We start from the raw sequence: 19,785 nt of genomic DNA, 5'->3' as shown, positions 1-19,785 counted from the left end.
TCATGGCATCCAGGTCTGGGCAGCCCTGAAGGGAACTTGGGAGGGTGGAGAGCTGTTAATACAAAGGTGACAAAAAAACTGCTATGACGTGTTATATGCAGGGAGCTATTGGGATTCCAGCCATTATATGTTGTATACGAGGGGATTGGGAATCAGACGCTTTGCTTGCAACAGGTTTGGCCCCTAGTTCCCTATGCCAAAAATAGATGCTGGTCTTGGATTAGTGAAACCATCTGGGGAAGCTATGAAAATAACTGGATGGACTCACAAAAGTCAATCTTATTACCAAACTGGTAAAATATATTCAAATATATTATCCTTGTATATATGTCTTAAGTGCCTTGGAATAAATGGACAGAAGGCTGTTAACATACTGTATGCAGTGTGAATGCTTTGCTTTACCCTTTCTCTGTAGATACATATGCAGCTTTCCTCAGAAACAATTTTCCCCCTGGTATTTTGCTGGAATGAAAATCAGGCATTTTACCAAACGTGTGTGTTGCCTGCCCAGCCCTAAGGTACCTCAAAGTTACCATTTCCCATTCTACCCTCCCCCAATTACCACCCCTAAATACAGAATGTTTCTCAGAGGCACCTCCTTAATCCACTCCATGCATTGAATTTCCTCAAGTTCAAAATCACCATTTTCAAATTTTGTTCAGCAACCAAGCTATTGAGTAGACATTTTTGAAGCTATTACTTGATTTATCTTTCTTTGTAATTCTGCTACAACCTTATAAAAATTAGACCACTCCACATCTGTCTAAAGCCCTTTGTAGAGATTCAGTTTTTAGTACATGCAGTAAAAGTATGGCTGATGCATCTTTGAAAAAGCACCTTTCCTCAAGGTTTCACTGCTGCTGCTGCTCAGATTGCACTTGCTCAGCACTGTACTTTCAATCTGGGAAAATACAACTCTTATCCCATGGAATTCATATCCTACAAGTGCAGCTGGCATATGGTTGCGTTCAGTTGTAACAAGCACCTATTGCTGTAATACAAATAGTGAGCAATACACCTCCACCCACAATGCAAACATAATGTGACTTTAAAACATTTTTAATGCTCATTGTATCACATTTGATATATTTCAGAGACTTGCACACACACATTTAGACATTCTATTTATCAAAGTGATTATGAATTAGACTAGAGCCATTAATATAGTTTTATTTAAAATAATTTAGCAATTTCCTTCTTATATACATAATTGCATATAACACACATGTACAGTTCTGTACACATACACAATGCCCAGCAATTTGTGTACTGTATGTAGGATGGGGTGAGGAGGGGAGAAGCTGCTCTTTTCATGTCGGTTTGACATGGGGGGCATTTTGAAATGCTGTACAGAAATATGAACTTTTCCTATGGTTTCTATCTTGACCCTGGAGCTAGTTCTTATTCTGAATGTAGCCTGGATGGCATTGGTAAATTCCTGATTTCTCTACACTTAATGTAAAGATCAGCACACTAATCTGGTTATAGCAGCAAACTTAATTTATCCCTCCTGCAGGGGCAATGCATAGACAATAGAGTTTATAGAAAATAAACTTAGAATTCAGGAATCAAAGATAGCCAGTTATTCATTTCTCCCTATGATCATGTCATTTCAACTAACAACTGAGAAAAGTAAACAAAATGGTGGGGGAGCGGAGACAAAAATGTGCAGGAAATAAACAATGCAACAAAGGAATAAAAGTATTATGACAAATCACTCATCCAAAAGACTACTTCCCCCCTCCATGTGAATACATGGTTTAAAAAGAGTACTTTCCAGATTTTCAATGGATAGTTAACTCTCACAAGCTCTAACACAGATGCTCTTTACACTCCCAAGGACCAGCCTGACACTACGGTATACTTTGCTTGAGGACAGGTATGCCTTTCACCTTCCCCTTCTCACTTTTAGTGTGGGTCTGTTGCAAAATTGTCACGCTCCCTTCAGGCTTTTGGAGTAGTTAGGGATTATTTTACTCTTTAGATCATCAGGATGTGTATGTATGCTGCCTGCTTATATTGTATTTTTACTGCCTTAAGCAGCTTCTATATACCCTATCACTTTCATTTCAAGTAAGCAATGTTTTTTTATTCCTCTTGGATGCTAATTTCTTGGGGCATAAAGATAAGGGTAAACACATACTCATAATGGGCGCATGTTGTATCTCCAAAAAATATCCTTAACTTATTGTAGTGTGGAATACATGTGAGAGCTGGATATGCATGTGGGTTCAGACACAGACCTTGTAACCGCACTTCCATGGATGCTGAAGGTATACCGCTACTTTGCATATTTTCCTGCTCTCTCCTGTACTGGACAAGTATAAGCTACCAGGTACATCAATGTTGCAGTGGTATATATGACCTGCCAGGACAGCAGGATCATGGGTTTGCTCAACTATTTACAGAAAATACAGTGCACAATTTTACATGGCTATATTCAAAATTTTCAAGCTTCAAAGTTTGCTCATTTCATAGCTAAAATAAATTAAAATCCAATTGTATATTATTAAAAAGTAAGAATCTGGGAATGTTTTATACAAAACTAATTTGGACTGTATGTACCTGATCTCACTGCAAATTAGCTAACAATACCAACCATTGTTCAAGCAGGGGGGGGGGGTGATTTCATATAACGTATGTTCTTGACATCAGTCATTTTTTTAAATAACAGGTACAAGACACTGATATAAATCAATAAAATAAAGTATAGTAACATATATTTAAAAATGGAAGTAAATGAAGATCCAATATGCCTGCTCTATGTCCACTACTTTATCTTCAGATTGCTGGTCCAATTCTTCCCATTTAAGCAGCGCTGTCAAAAAAGGCAATTAATGCTTTTTGATCATAACTTCCCAAAATTTCCAGGAGAAGGGGAACTTTGGTTTTCACATTAGTGCCTTTGAATTTAAATTTATCTATGAACAGATCTGTAATCATACCTGGAAGAAAAAATGTAAACACTTATTATTTTGACAAATTGGTGTTTCCTTTTAAATCGAGAAAAGCTCTAATGTGCACATGATCTTAGTACAATCACCTTTACCTTTCATTTCTAAGGAGAAATCAGACCACCGATATGCATATATTTCATATACAGATCTTATCTTGAATGAAAATGATTACAAAAGCCCAGATAGCAAATTGTATCCTGACTCTCAATGACTGTGTCAATGAATTTATGTGCATAATTTTAATTCTATAGTATTATTGTGCCTCTGTAGTGCCAAAGGAGAAACACATATTTAAAGGAAATACACATAGATTATAGAGATGGATTTTACTAAAAATAAATCCAGCAAGGACTGCTGATGAACAGAGATGTACCAATAAATCTATGGAAATATTGGCTACAGAACACCTTGTCTTGAAGTCAACAAAAAAGTTGATTTCATTTGTTCTATATTACTCTTGATTTCACTCAGATTTCTGACACCCAGCCCCATTTCACTAGATATTTAACCACATGCTGCATGTGTTGCAAAGCATTCTAAAATAAATACTTGTTCTTAACACAGACTTTAAATATCCAAAGTCTTCTATCATAAATGTTACTTTTACATGGGAAGTCTCTTATGTTGTACAGAACTACCACCCTAGAAACAGACCTCTCTTTTTACAAGAGTAAACAGCAGGAATATTTAACAAGAATGGAAAAACAATACTACAGAAAATTAGAAAAATTGTGTTAATGAACCAACCATAAAGTCTTTCAAGAGATGTAGGTTGTTTTTTGTGTTCTTTGAGCAGCTCCTCTGCCTCCTCCAAAATGCTGCGGTACTCTGGAATCAGGAAGTCTGTATTTCCTTCATGAGCCTGCAATTCCTTAAATTGATGTTAATAAAATGTTAAGACAGTTACAACCCTCTAAACCTGACAGAAAAGATGAACATTGGGAGCTTTAAGATGCATGGCTACACAATGACATAGAAAAGAGATAGGCTAGATTTTCACCAGCCTTTAGCCCAGGTGATGTTCATAATCATTTGCTAAGAGCCTCCATCTTTAGCCACAAAGAGGATTTTCTTCCATCCCGGATCTAGAAGTAGACTTGGTCTGCATGAGGGTGAGCAAATAGATTTCATGTCCCAATAGGACCAAAGTGCTACTGGTTGGAAGTCCAGCTGATCTAAGTGTGATTATTAATCTTGGGTTCCTTAAAACCCTCCTTAATAGAGTTCAAAAGTATCACATAGCAAACAAACATGAAAAACCACTACACAGTCCCTCCATAGTACTTGTAATTTTGAAAGTGACCAAAGACTTACTTTTAAAGCATCCAACAGTTCAACCTTTTTAGCCAACATTAGCTGGTATTCTAATTTTGGGTGGATTAGCTTTAAGGTGTGGTTCACAGATACTTCATTTATATCTAGAAGATCACCACAAGAAAGCAACTCATTAGTTTGTTAACTTTTATGCATTTCTAAGTATCCCAAGAAGAAGAGAATTAAGAATTCTTACCACAGGATATATTGAGATTAATTTTCCTTTTAGTGGCTTCTTTAGAGAGCACATCCTTTAGAATGGATATTGTGGATATATTGTCAGATTTAAAGTAGCCCTCGCCTTTCCTATATAGAAGATGTTAGAAATTAACAACTGGTAAAAACTGTGCCTTTACTTGCTACAAGGTTCAGACTTGTCCAGTGATATTAAAAATACACAATCCCATCTTTCTAGTTTCTCTTCATACACTTCCACTATAAATACCCTGACTTATATTTGGAGGACTGAACAGAATTATACTAATTCTAAACAGTTTAAATAGTAAGCTGTTGAATGTATCTCAGGTAGTTTCTCAGTCTTATCTTAGAAACCCTAGACAACTCTCACTCACAAAGGTAAGGAACCTGTGGTCTTCTAGATGTTGTATACTCAAATGTTCTATAGAATTTAAAGGGGCTTATTACCAGGTGAGATTACAAATGCAGCCTAAAGATTTTTAGGGCTTAAGCTGTACATTAAAAAGGACATGTCAGAGATAACTTAAGTTAAAAGAAAAAGCTGTACATTTTTAAAAGCAATGTCCTGAACAAGCATGCTTTACTGGGATCTACTTTTCAGCATTTTATATATAGCCTTTCAAACAAAACCAGAATGTTTCAGGAACTGCGTTTCATTTTACCGGTAAGTACATTCAAGTTGTGTATCCAAAAAAGTATTCTGAAAGTAGAAGCTGACACTCTCCCCCACTGGTGTCTTGTCGGGAACTTCAGGCAAGCAAAACACCACCCAGGAGTGAACTTCAGCAAAGCTGAACTGGCCTTTGAGGGTTAGTGTATTCATGGGTCTGAATAAAATAAAAAAAGCATTTTGTTACAAAAGAGTATCTACCATCAGAAACAAAAGCTACTTTCTAATTGGCAACTTATTACCAAACTTAAAACCATGGAGAGACCTGGTCTGAATAAAGACATTGGATTCTTATCTCATTATACATGTTAAAGCTATCTTTAGCCATCTCACCCCTTGCTTTTTCCTGTAAGACCAATTGCAGTCGTTAACAGTCGTCAACAGGTTTACCACACCCATCAGTCAATCACCCATTCCCACCACCCTTCTGAGTAATACCCCTCCCCACCCTCTCACTATATATAAGGGCCTGGTGACTTCTGTTTCAGTGTATCTGAAGAAGTGTGCATGCACACGAAAGCACATACCAATGACAAACTTAGTTGGTCTCTAAGGTGCTACTAGAAGGATTTTTTTTATTTTGTGTCGACTACGTCAGACCAACATGGCTACCTACCTGTAACTACTACTTTCTAATGGTACAGCAAAGCAATAAGAGGTTTCTTTGGCTTGATCTGTGAGAGCCATAACCTTCAAGAACTAACTTGGAATGTCAATCTTTATACTTTTTGCATTTTGCTAAGCTTTAGCAGGAAGATGTTCTCCCTACAAAGATAACACCTGACATCTACACAAATTCCCATGAGCAGGATCCAGGAGATCCATCAAATCAACCACCTTACTCCAATGGAAGAAACTCCTTAGTTTGAGAAAACTCCTCTAAATCCAGCCCCTGTATTTTCACTGTAGATGATGCAGGTGTGCTTCTGGGTTCTACTAAGCACTGCCTTGAACCACAATTAAATCCTCTATTCAAATTAAAACAAGCCAGTTGTTATCAAAAATACCTGTCACGATCAATACAATGCGTCCTCTGATGAAGTGAAAGTGGCTTAATCTGATACTGCCGAACTTGACAGGTTTTTGGTTGAACTCTTGGAGTTACATATGCTTGCAGAGTCCCATACCGACCTTCAATTGATAGAATCTGTCAAAGGAAGGGGGAAAATAAAGGTGAACTAACTTTCATTATAGATGACTTCATAATTACCATTTCTAGCAGATGGGTACTACCTTTATCCAGCAAAACACAAAGACATTTTCAAAACATCTATTTAACCATCTGTAAAATACTAAAATTAAGCCCAAAAGCAGTCCCAATGAATTCAGTGAGTTTCTTCCAGGTAGACGGCAGCCTTAACAACCGTCACATCAAACTTTATTTCAGACTAACACTGAAAAATGCTATGTAGAAGAATTACGACTCATATGGTATGAGCATTTTAAAGTGTGCTTCATGTATTTCTGTTATCTGACTGGGAGATCTGAGTGCTATTCATCTTTCCTCTGCGAAAAAGAAAGCAGTCAGCAAACCTCAAACTTCACTCCCTCTCTTCAACTAGAGGAGGGTTGAGTGAACCACAACAGCTTAGAGGTGGAGTGCAGCCTGCAGATTGTCATTCATGTAAACTGTACTAAAAGGGGCTTTAAAATTTATACTTTAATGTCACCATAATCACATCTGCAATCTTCCTAAATGAAGATGTAAAACTGATTTTTTAAAGTAACACTGCTATATTCCAATAAACCATTCTATTGATTTTGTTAAAATTTATCTTGAAATCACTGTGTTCTCAACTCCATTTTCATCTGAAATGTGAATACTGAAAACTTATTCATAACACTTTTCATTCTAACACCACTGTATTACCCATACCTCCCTGAGAAATTAATTGACCTGGGTGTCTGGCAAACAGCCATAAAGAATGATGCTACATCAGCAGCCTACACTTGGCTAATATATCTTATAAAGAACTAGTCATTTGAAAATTGCAATGTGGGAACTTTGTGACAATCCACCCACGCCATTATAAAATGGGACTACGGTACTTTCAGAGGTCATCTTGTATCTCTCACTGCACTGAAAGAGGAATAAACTTTTAATAATCTATTTTAAATACATGTTCAAATTATTTTATTCTTATTACAAATTGGTTGGGGACTTTCTGTTGTGCGAAGCAATTCATAAACTCAATAAACCTATCCAATGGGCTAAACCTTATTTCTAAAAATACAAATTTATTACAAACTATCCTATAGTGTAATTCAATGCATATCTACTCAGTCCTCTGGGCTTCATCTGGGTACAAGGGTACAGGATTGCATTCAAAGACTTCCATTTTATATCTCATTGTTTAGTAGCTTATGACAAGACATTATGGTAAACAACTTCTGTCCACACCACAACAGTATTTACTGTAATTGAAAATAGAAATACCAGTACTGTATAATTTATGAATCAAAACAATACAATAGAAAAACCATTAATCTCTGATTTCACAGATGTTCCTACCCAGGATCTTTACCACCACTGCTGCTCTTTGGATAGGTTTTTAAAGTTCAGACACTCAACAATATGTACAACGAACATGTTTAATCATAATTTATATTAAGTATATACAAGCATTCCTATATTTTACCTTAAGCTCCAACCTTGTGGTATTTACTTGACAGCGATATGTGGCAAGGAGGAAGTTGCCATTTGGCTGTGGAATATGAAGATTGTGAAATAACATACTGAGAAATAGCAATAAAGGCTCAATTTTTAATTTTATTTACAACTAAAGCAGTTAAAGTCATTTTAGTAGTAGCTGTTTTCTACAAGAATCAGTAGAACGTTTTCTGTACGCTTACAATACAGGCATATGTATTGCTACTCAAAAATAAATCCCACTGAGTTCAATGGATTTATTCCCATTGAGTAAAGGCTTGCAGCCTAACTTACAAATCTTAAAAGGAAACTAGGAAAGTTGTTCTAAAATTTGTTTTAAAAAAACAAGGCACCCTGTGCTCTATGTGAGCAACAACAATTACCACCATCATCTTAATTCTCTGCAATATGAATTCAGCCCCATAGCAGAAAACCTATAACTGGATGCTCATCAAGTGAAAAAGTTACAAAAATGTTAAAATCATAATGGTTTGATATAATAAATTAGGTTGCAATCTTATGCAAATTTACATGGAACCAAGCATCATTTGACACAACTGGCCTTACTTCCAAATGAACATACATAGGATTGCATAAGTCCTAGGCATGTTTAATATTTAGTAAGGGATTTTTATCCCCCTTTTCAGCTTCAACAATTAAACTTCACTAGAACACACTCCATGAAATTAAAAGCTGATATTCAGCATAAGCGTTTGGAACTATGTAGAAAAGAGCTGGCATTTTACATACCTCTGATTCGCAGTCAACAACACTAACCACAGCTGAATTTTTATCCACATCCTTTAGATCTATTGGAACATCACACTATGGGGAGAAACAGTAGCAGGTAATAGGAAAGGTCAACATGAGGATGTTTCAAATATACTTTCTCAAGTTATCTTCTCTGAGAAATTTTACAGTAAAAATAATATTATGGTAAAAATAAGTATTAGGTACCTATACATGCCATGGGACACTTCAGAACTCAAAAACGACGCACACAGTAATAAGGAAAAGGTGTATATGATGTAAAAGCACAAAAAGGAGCTGGTGTCAAAAAAGGAATTGACTGTCATCAAAATAAGTCCAAACCACACAGATTACTAGCAAATGCTTAGTGCAGATATAGTTTGAAATCCTAATCGTATCGTTCCCTTGGAAGTAAATGGATGGGATAAAGCATGTATTAGTGATGCATGATTGTAGCCAAAGAGCACAATCCGAAGAAAGTTAAGTGCATCCAGATCTCACTGAAAAAGATTTTAGACATCCTTATGGTGTACTCAACTTTCTGCACATTGCACCGATAACTTCAGCATGTGTCTTTAAAAAGTTAGTGCTTGTGTTGACTTCTACATAGCCTGAATGGGCCCATCTCACCCAGTTACAGTCATTCTGCACAAGTGCAAGTTTCAGAGAAAGTGCATACTATTAAATGGTATTCCACTTAAGTGAAATTATCTAATATAATATGAAAACAAGCTAACACATCTTTAATTTTAAAAATAAAATCAAAGTTTCCAAATACTGTACCCAAGTCTACAAACAGGTAGGTAGCCATGTTGGTCTGACGTAGTCGAAACAAAATAAATAATAAAATAAAATAAAATAAAATGCTGCTGGAAGGAATTTTTTTACCAAGTCTACAAAGTTATTCTAAATAATTCTCACCTGAAGCAAGACAGTATCAATTGCTGCCTGGACTTCTAAAACAAGGCTGTAGCTTGCATCATCTCTATTTAATGTAAACTTATCATTTATGCTGAAGGTTGGGACTGCTGACACAGCAGTGCTGGACTGAGAAGACTGCTGGTATTTTTCACGCTCATGAAGTACCTTGATCTGTAGCTGTTCCAATTCATTCCTATGGCAAACAACAGAATGGTAGGATTAAAAAGCTGCTCTAGATAACAAGCTGATGCCAGGAAAACAGTTTTTATCTTGATATTTTCCATCTAGATTGCAAAAAAGTTTTCAGAAATAATCCCACAAATACTGGATATGAATGTATTATCAAAGTTCTGGTCCTAATAAAAATATTCAGATGAAAAGTGCATAATGGGGTTAAAGCAACAGAACTTCATTTTCTTTATTTTCCCCCTAATACTTGTTTTCCTTTACTTACTTCCTTTAACACCATCTTTCAAAAATTGTTCAAGTCAGTGGACAGAACAAATACATTTTGGTAACATCTGTTCAGTTCTACAGCTTACTAAAAATTATCTGAGGTAACATTATTTTGATTTTTTTGCTTTATTTAAAAACAGGGTCTCTTCCTATGAAATGTCACAAAGGGATCAAGAAGCCCAGTCCCAGCAGAATGTCAGTTCACAGGTCTCCACTAACTTACCAAACTGGCACTGCAACTTATATAATATATATTTTAAGTCTGAAAAATGGAGAAAGCATCTCTTTCAGTACATCCACATAGTAGCAATTTTGCACTAGAAAGGTGGAAATTACAGGGATGCTTAAAGGAAACCAAACAATGTAATGAAGTGCACATAGCTGAAACTATGATACTATTAATGAATTGCTGTACTATCACAAAGATTATACTGGAAATTTTGTAAGTTAACTGACGTATAGTTATGATCCAGCAGGTAAGGTTAGATATGTGCTCCGGATAGGCACCCGCATAAGGCAAAGATTGCTATAGTATTTTCTCTTTTGCATTGTAATAAAACAATTTATTACCTTAAGGACAAAACCTTGTTCTGCATTTCATGAGTCATCTTTAAGCCATCCCCTGATCCACATTCTCTGTGGGTAGGCTCCGTAGTCAGTCCTGACACCCACCCTAAAAGGAAGATATGAACAATTATTAAAATTATTACAGATGGGTTATGAAAGTACCACTGCTAGAGGCTCTAACCAGGATCCTTAGGGTCTGAAACTGAGAACCAGCACAGTGAACTACCATAGAAACCTGGAATAGCTCAGTTGGTAGAGTATGAGGCTCTTAATCACAGGGTTGTGGGTTCAAGCCCCATGTTGGGCAAAAGATTCCTGCATTGCAAGGGGTTGGACTAGATGACCCTCGTAGTCCCTTTCAGTTCTGCAATTCTATAATTCTATGGACTGTTCATATGCAGGAAATAAAACCTCCATCAAGTTGAAAAGGACATACAACACCAGCAACTGGTATGCATATGAAGCCCCTTCAATGGCCCCGGGCCTGGTCAGCAGAGCACTATACTGATTGCTGTGCATCCAGGGCCCAGCTTCCCAAGTTAAGCTACTGACTTAAGGGAATATGAGCAGAGAACACATTCTATGACTCCATTAAAAAAAATTCCTGTTAAATGTATAAAAAATCCAGATATTTAGAAACATTTAAAAAAGAACCTGAATATGTTGATGCTATGATCTCATCATAGCCTTCTTTCCCAACACAGCCACCTTGAACAGATGTGACACTTTCTGACAAGGCCTAAAAATAAGACAGAAGAAGACTTGAGGAACAATACGTGTGTTAGATTCTATTTAATCTTTAAAAATGGTATCCGTTGGGGGGGGGGGGAAATACTGCATTTCCCCATCTATAAGATGCCCCCATGTATAAGACCATGTATCTTTCTGGGGACTCCAAAATGAGAAAATGGGGGGGGAATTGCCCCCATGTATAAGACAACCCCAATTTTAAAGCTTAATTTTTCAAGAAAATAACCTAGTATTATACACGGGAAAAATACGGTAACTCCCCATTTTTTCAACATAGGGTTGTAGCCAATGTAACGCTAAGTAAGCATCCCATCAGTGCAAGGATTTCTGCTTGCACAACAGGACTTTCCCCTCTCTTGTCCCTCTTGCCGCTTCTAAATCTGCTCCAAAGGGTTGGGGGAACCCCTAGAACAGATTTAAGGGTCATCTGGGGGGAGGAGAGGGGGAAGGTCCCAGTGCACAAGCACTGAAGGGATCCTTGCACTGATGGGATGATTACTCACCACCATGTTGGATACAGCCTAGTATTTTTTAAGTGTTAATATACAATGTGATATGCAACTAAAATAGACTCCGAGTAAACCCACTGAAATCAATAGTTTTACATTCACTTATTTCAATGGGCCTAATCTGAGTACGACTAACAGTGGATATCACCCAAAAGTAAGAAGAAAACTAATCCTTAATAATGCAACAGAATTATAAAGGAGAAAGGCAATGTTAAAGAAAACTGAAAACTGAGTTGTACTATTATCTCAAGGGACAATAAGAATAGTCTAACACTACTGCTACATGCTGAGATCTGTCCCACCTGCTTCTGATTGCATTCTTGTGAGATATAAATGCCTGGCGCACTTCCTAGAAATTTATTGTTTTAACTGTCCAAAGATAGGTTCTTAGGGCACACTATACAGCCACCTTGCTGAAGATATATAAGTGTGCCTGGTCAGTGCATGCGCAGAAGAGCTGGAAACCCAGGTGTCCTGCTTTAAGTTCCATGCTGGTAGAAATTGAAATGTACTAAATAAATGAAAAATACGGTACTTCCCAGCTCTTCTGTTAGCATAATAGGAAGCATCACAATAGGACTTTACATAATTCTCAACACCACATGTGGCTCCTCTCCTCTCCTGGGAATAATTTTATGACTCTGCATTGTTCAGCAGAAAGAGTGGAGGGGGAATAAGAGGAGGGTTTGAGGATCTCTTTCTAGGTATGCAAGCTTCAGCTCTGCTGCAGTGCTACATCACAGCCTGAATCTCTGGTATTTATATATTTCTATTAGTTTCTGAAAGATTACATTGGGCATCACCCTGTACCTGTGGGGTCCTGAACATGTGCAGTTCTGTCCCAGCCTCTCTGGAAAATCTGTTGCTCTTCAGATATTCTTGGACTCCAGCTCCCTTCAGTCCAAGCCAGCATGGCCAACAGATAGAAATTATAGTAGTTGTAGTCTAAAATAATCTGGAGGGCCACAGGTTCCCTATCCCTTCTCTATTCTAACATTGGCATCCAGCCTTTCCCATACTTGCTAGTAACACATATGGCTCAGTATATGTGAAAGCAATAGCTGACAGAATTTAGTTTATTTAAAAGAAAGTATACTAAGAAAATTTCCTCCTACATAAAGTAGTCATTAATAAACTTACATATTCATATCTAAGGATGGGGCTCTTTGCATATTCAAAGTTATAGATTTCTAACATTCCATCATCGCGACCGATGATCAATTCTTTAACTCCATCTCCCAAAATGTCAAAGCTATCCATACATAAGATGCCTGAAAAACAGGACAGGAAGCATGTACTGTATCTACATCCAACTGACTAATCATATCATCTTGTAAATCTCACATGCAATTTAGGAACCTAGGAAACTTTCTTAATTATATACAGAGTCTGGTCATTTATCCATCTAACTCAGTACTGACTACCGGTAGTAGCAGGTCTTCAGGGTTTCAGACAGGAGGCATTCCCAGGCCTACCAGGAGATGGCAGGGACTGAAATAGAAACCTTATTTCAAACCAAGCAGATGCTCTACCACCGAGCTATTGTCCTTCCCCTTTAACAAAATAAATAGAACTGTGTTAAGAACTATCACCCAATACAGAAATCAACTGAATGTCCTCACTGGAATTACTGCATTATTAAAAGTAAAGGGACCCCTGACCGTTACGTCCAGTTGCAAACGACTCTGGGATTGCGGCGCTCATCTCGCTTTACTGGCCAAGGGAGCCAATGTTTGTCCGCAGACAGTTTTTCCAGGTCATGTGGCCAGCAATGACTAAGCCACTTCTGGCAAAACTAGATTCTTAAAAGCAGAATGTTAAAATTTATCTATGATAAACTATTACATGCTAGGTGGGATTATTGTCTGATAGATGGGTATTTCACTCCAGTAATAATAAAGTACAGAATTTATAGAAACAGCCCCAAACTGAATACCGTACTAACATAAGGCATTGTTGGTTGGTTATTCTCTTCACGGATATACCACACCTGCCATTTGTATACTTGCGCATATAGCAGGATATGTCTGCCACAAAAATGGTAAAACTGGTCACACACACTATTAGTTTGAAATCTGATGTCATATTAGAATGTTTAATGTCTGCAAAGCATGGCATTGAGGTTTGTAAAAATAAACACGCAGACCTCCAAAATAAGTCCTATCTAGAGTTCAAACCAAAGTTTCAGAAGAGGGCTGAAGAACCATTTCCCAACAGTCCAAAACTGACCAGTGGGATGAGCAAGAAAGCACACACCAGCTCCTTCTCATCCTCCCACTACTAACCCATGTAATTACACAATTAAGAAATACTTGAAGAACATCTTTCATGCCAATGCAGTGTTTGTTGGCCATTGTTTCCATGCTGAAGTTACACAAATCTAGAGCATCAATTTATTAATCAGAATCACATTTGCATGCAGTTGTGTTAATCTGCAGCAGCATTACCATCCCCTAGGTCGCCTGAGTGTTGTTTCTGCTTTTAAGTGTTCTTCTGCATTCTTGTCCTTTCTTCCTTTCTTGTTTACTTCTCTGGTGGGAGCCCACAATCAAGAACAAGACTGATTGCATGTTAAGAATTGTAATCAGACTTGCTTCATTTGTATTTTTTAATTTTCTCACCAAATTCTAAGCAAGATATAAGTGGGGAAGCTGGCTGTAAACTTTTCCATTTGAACCAGGTGCAAGCGGACTAGGTCAACAGGCCTGGCAGATCTCATTGTTTGTAACCATTTACTTTTTGCAGTTTGAAAACCTTATTTTCCGAACTCATTAGCATAGGTACATACTCTCTCACATACACACTCACACAAAGTCCCCACTCAGCAAGTGATGAAGTGGGGAGAGCCTCTTTTTTCCCTTCAGGCAGGCATAATGTCCTCTCTCTCTGAACCAGATGCCAGCTACACTGGAACAGCCATGTACACATTCCTCAATAAAAACATGACCAAAATAATATATGCTATGAATGACATGCAGGAAAAGAGGACAGATGGTGGGATTGTTTTTGTCACACCCTGATACGAATGAGTAAAATGGAGGGAACAACATACACAGTCCAGGTAGAAAACATAAACATTGAAGTCCATCTTTGAATTGATGGTAACAGTAATTGTTTTTGAGAGTTGACAGTGGATGTGATATTTCTTGTAAGTTATTTTATACAAAATGCAATATGCAAACCACAGTACTTAAGGGAGCTATTTCTTACTGTGCCTGATGTGAATAACTATGATCTAGTGGGAAATTCTTAAGACACCTACCACCTCTTTTTTTCTCATTTTCAATTTTCCACTTTTCTACTGGAGAAACACCAGAGATTTCTACTAGGCCAATTTTACCATCAGATGTCCCAAACAGAACTTCTTCACCAGAATCACCTAAGAAAATAAATTAAAAGTAGGATTAGTTTTTAATAGGCTTCCATTTAACATTAGATTCGGTCCACAAAGATTCTCTGCATCACACTAGCTCAAACTGAGGTAGAGAGGGCAGGAAGGAAGACTTGCTTTGGTATGTTCCAGCTCCATCACTATGAATAGAGGCCCCCTTTGGCAATCTTCCAGTTTTGAGTGCTTGTTCTTGATGCTTGGGATATAATGGTGATTCTGTTGGTGTACTGCCTACCCTACTAGGCAGTACACCAACTACTAGGACTGGGTATCAAGTCCTAGGCAATATTACAGATCCTTAATTAAAATCCATGTTATGCTTTTTATCGAAATAAAATGCACCAAGAAATTCTGCTTACCACCATTTCCATTGTTCAAAGTCAGAACTGTGGGTGGACCTGGAACTTCCATTTCATACAGCAAATCTGACCCCTCAAGAAAATGAAGTAGAAACACTGTTAGTTTCAACCGTTGACTTTTTCTTTCGTTTTAATTTAGAGGGATGGGAAGGTGGTGTAAAAGCAAAGCTTTTAAACAAGCAGTATTATTTTTCTGACTTTAGGCTAGGATAAAACCGAGGACCTAACCTATCCTATCTAAACCAAAGCCTCATTGTCAAGCCTATTAACACCACTGGAGTTTACCAGTTATCATATGAACTGCACCAATAGGATTTTTAAATGGGAAAAATCTTTGGAATAAATATTTCAAATTACAATTTAAAATAATAATATATTTCTGTTTTCTCAAACAGGTATTGACAAGGTATCTACTGGCTATTTAACAACTGCTATCTGTAATGGCAACAATTAAATAAGGTATACCTGCAAAACTCTAACGACTCTATCTTGACATGCCAATACTGGTGTAATGCAAGACAGCTTCTCTACTGGAAGGCAGAGAACATCATTGATTTTGTCTCCTGATAGGTAGTAATGCTGATCCTTACAGTCACAGTAATGATTATAGACATAGCTTGCACCAAGAAAGAGATCTGATCCAGATATATGCCTAAAATAATAATAGTAATAATCAATACTATATTCCAATCACTGCCACCAAAAGTTAAAATAGTTCAACTACCATTCCTATGTACAAGCTATTATATTTTGTTAAGACTGTACAGGCACTTAGGATCAAATTAAACAAATGTTTTTAAACAGTAGTCTATTGGCCATTTTAGAATAAGTAAAGCCACTTCCATTGGGATCAGGAGCAAAGACGCCATCTTTCCCCACTCAGCATCTTCAAGGCAAAACACCCCACCCTCAGGTCATTAATGTGTGTCTGGAAGGGGGGGGGGTAGATTAGAAATGTGGAAATGGCAAAAGGGTTAAATGTTCTCATTTTCCAATCACCCCCAACAGAAATATTTGTTTTCCTATTTGAGCTACCATTATACATGGTTTCCAAGTGACACATAGCTTAGCCCCCTAGGTGGCTAATTCATAAGAACAAATTTGGTCTGCAATTTAACAGGAAACTAGCAGAATTAAATGACTCTTATTTGCTTGACATCAGAATAATTTTTACTTGTTTCTGTGTAATGTTGGATCTCCTGTTGGAAAAGCATTGGTTTTTATCATATTCTTATTTGCTACCACATTCTAAGTGGTAGTTATCTTTCAGACATTATTTTAAGGTATTCAATCAATGCAATATTGTTTTATAAATTATATCATTAGCACATCTATACAGAGCATACATATGTTTGATTGCAATTACAGGCACATGCTTACAAAAGAGTCTTACTGCACTATATATAGAACCTTCTTGACCAAATTTTATTTAAAAATTCTTAGGGATATTCCATCTCTTTGAGAGCTATTGTCTAAATTCTAAGTAGCTTTGATAAGCAGCAGCAATTCAACTGAGATATTACAAAAGGCGGATTAAGAACAGAAAAAAATAGTATTCCACTGATTATGCACAGTATTAAGGCAAGGCTAATAACAGCTAGAGAGAGTCTGAAGACTATAAAAGGCTGACGTAGAAAAGAAAATAGAATCAAATCATGTTTGCCACTATATCAGTAAAAAACAGTAACCAGAGAGGAGCATCAAATTTGGATATGGAAAACCCAGAATCAAACATCTGGTCACTTATGAAGCTCATTGTGTTACCTTTGGCAAGTCATTTTCTCCCAGCCTATTCCCATGGTCATTTGGGGGATAAAATACTGCTTTCAACTATTCAGAGGAAGGATGTAAGAATTAATAAAGCTTCTAAATATTTCTAGTTTAGCTTTGAATGTAAACTGGTACAAGTAAGAAGCATATTTATTCAATTAGTTTATTGTAGAATACCATGATTCCAGCCTATTTTTGGAGACAGATAATAGTTTTCCAGGAACTGAAAGATGCATAAAAGAAGTATCATTGTCCATGATGCGTACACCAATTCAACTGTTGGGAAACAAGTTCTGTAGCGATCCATAAACATGCAGATCTTGTTTGACTGAATTGACATGTTTGGCCAGACAACATGTTTTTAAATGTTTTATCTTCTTGCATTTCATCATAGAATTGTAGAGTTGGAAGGGACTCTATGCAGGAATATGCAGCTGTCCTATATGGGGATCGAACCTCTAACCTTGTTGTTATCAGCACCAAGCTCTAACCTACTGAACTCTGCGTCACTTTGTATTCCGCCTTTCTTCCATCATGGAATTCAATGTGGCATACATGTGGCTCCTGGGAGGTGTCCCATTCAGGTACTGACCAACTCCAGAACAACTTAACTATAGTAAGTTGGTTGTTTCATGTGCCTTCAGACCATAACTGGGAAACTGAAGGACTAATAGTCCATCTAGTTTAGCACTGCTGACACTCTCCTGAGTTAGGGGCAGGGGTCTCTCCCGGCCCTACATGGAGATGTCAGGGATTGACCTTTGGAACTTTTGCATGAAAGGTATGCACTCTACCAGTGATCTACAACTTTCCCCAAATGGGATAGCTCAGTTGGAAGAGCACGTGACTCTTAATCTCAAGGATGTAGGTTCAAGCCCCACATTGGGCAAAATATTCCTGCATTGCAAGGGGTTGGACTAGATGACTCTTGTGGTCACTTCAAACTCTACAATTCTATGATTCTATGAACAAGGGTAACAATGCTCCTATCATTCTTTCAACTTGTTTAAAAACTATTGACTCCAACTATATAACAAAATGTATCACTTAAATTTCAATCATACACACCAAACTTTTGTTAAAAAATAAAGCAACAGATTGTTCAGCACATCAGCATTTAATTAAATTATCAATACTGTATTATGTCAAACCAGCTTATGGTTTTCATCAATTACAGGAGATTAAAGTAATACACACAACAGGTTCAGATATTACTCTGGAAAACGCAGTAAGAAGATTTGATTTGTGATTTAATTTAATTGTGAATCAGCTAAAGTGTTGCACTGTTTCAACCTTATCTTTCAATTAAACTGATTAGCTTTTAATGACTCAGCTAATTTCTGTGTTTTTTATTTTAATGACTTTCATTAAAGTCAGTGCTTGTGTATGCACGCTGCTGAGGGCAAAATTACTGTTGCAAAAGTGCAGGATGGAAACCAGACCTTTATACAGAACCATACACAAATAAAATTTATGCTAAGATTCAAGGCAAATAAGGAATGTTAGCATACATAAAGTGATTGTTAAACAGGACACTAAAATGTAACAAATATCTATTTCATTCATTAGGATAACAATTTAGCACCTAAATGACAGTAACACATCTAAGGCTACTAATGTATTTTTCAGTATACATACATAGCTTTGATGTTCTCAGTGAGGTTGGTGTTAAATGCAAGGAACTGCTTCCCTTTCTTTGTGAAACCTCTAACTTCAGACCCTGCAGCCACAAAAATTTTCTCCTGGGGTGTATTAAGAGCACCTCCCAGTTCTAGCCTTGCAATCTTTTCCCCTGGCAAGGTCTTGAATACTGGCTAAAAAAAGAAGACAGACAATGTTCAGTGCCAATGTTCACGACAAATCATAATATATATTAGATACAAAATATATATGCGTTCCATTTTGTATGCTTTTAATTATTTTATACTATATTGTATATATATTTCAAGAAGTTAGCTATTTGTGTGATTCTACCATGAAAAGCACAAAGTTTATATACACAATTGCAAATGTCCCAAAATCCGTCTAATAAATGGTCACAAATTGTCACAGTGGCCGGAGTGGACTACTTCAGAGTAACGACGCTACGCAGCTCTGCATTTTATTCTTTTATTGGTGCTGCGTATTTACAGTGCTCAAGTCATTGCTATTTACACGGAGCGATGTTGTCAGTCGGTTTCAGAACCTCCTAATGGCTTTTGGCGCGTCTTTCTCCAACACAAAAGCTTTGGCAGACCCATCCTCTTGCCCCTCCTCTTCCTGCGTAATTCTGGAGTTGGGGGGATGGGTCTTCCCCCCTTACTTGCCCCTTCCTGTCCCACCTGGGACCCTGGCTCCTCTACCTTGCCTGAGCCTCGGACACGACTTCCTGCTTCCCCACTGGAATCGGAACTCTCCCTGCTTTCCCCTTTGCTCGGGGACGGGCTTGAACTCAGGAGGGGAGGGACTTCGCGATATCCCCTGTCCCTCACATCCACCCCCCTCCCAAGCTCTCCTTCACCCCTCCCCAGGCCCCCCCCATGT

General features: G+C 37.5%; 1 protein-coding gene across 1 annotated transcript in view; it reads right to left on the bottom strand.

Annotated features, from left to right (window-relative positions):
- Positions 1-1,043: 1,043 nt before the first annotated feature.
- Positions 1,044-19,785, bottom strand: part of BBS7 (Bardet-Biedl syndrome 7) — a 30,316-nt gene continuing 11,574 nt past the window's right edge. Inside the window, exons 4-19 of the mRNA XM_035113327.3 lie at positions 18,901-19,076; positions 15,958-16,144; positions 15,493-15,565; positions 15,005-15,121; positions 12,883-13,013; positions 11,138-11,222; positions 10,487-10,589; positions 9,461-9,653; positions 8,540-8,614; positions 7,779-7,844; positions 6,147-6,286; positions 5,132-5,296; positions 4,468-4,577; positions 4,272-4,375; positions 3,705-3,828; positions 1,044-2,945 (exon numbers count right to left, since the gene is read on the bottom strand). Coding sequence (XP_034969218.1) covers positions 2,809-2,945; positions 3,705-3,828; positions 4,272-4,375; positions 4,468-4,577; positions 5,132-5,296; positions 6,147-6,286; positions 7,779-7,844; positions 8,540-8,614; positions 9,461-9,653; positions 10,487-10,589; positions 11,138-11,222; positions 12,883-13,013; positions 15,005-15,121; positions 15,493-15,565; positions 15,958-16,144; positions 18,901-19,076 — 1,986 coding nt within the window. The 3' untranslated portion in view covers positions 1,044-2,808. The remainder of the gene's footprint in view (positions 2,946-3,704; positions 3,829-4,271; positions 4,376-4,467; positions 4,578-5,131; positions 5,297-6,146; positions 6,287-7,778; positions 7,845-8,539; positions 8,615-9,460; positions 9,654-10,486; positions 10,590-11,137; positions 11,223-12,882; positions 13,014-15,004; positions 15,122-15,492; positions 15,566-15,957; positions 16,145-18,900; positions 19,077-19,785) is intronic.

This window comes from Zootoca vivipara, chromosome Z1, assembly GCF_965207765.1.
Source record: "Zootoca vivipara chromosome Z1, rZooViv2.hap1.1, whole genome shotgun sequence".
Lineage (NCBI taxonomy): Eukaryota > Metazoa > Chordata > Lepidosauria > Squamata > Lacertidae > Zootoca > Zootoca vivipara.
The sequence above is the reverse complement of the archived record's forward strand: the minus strand, read 5'-3'. Positions and strand labels throughout refer to the sequence as shown.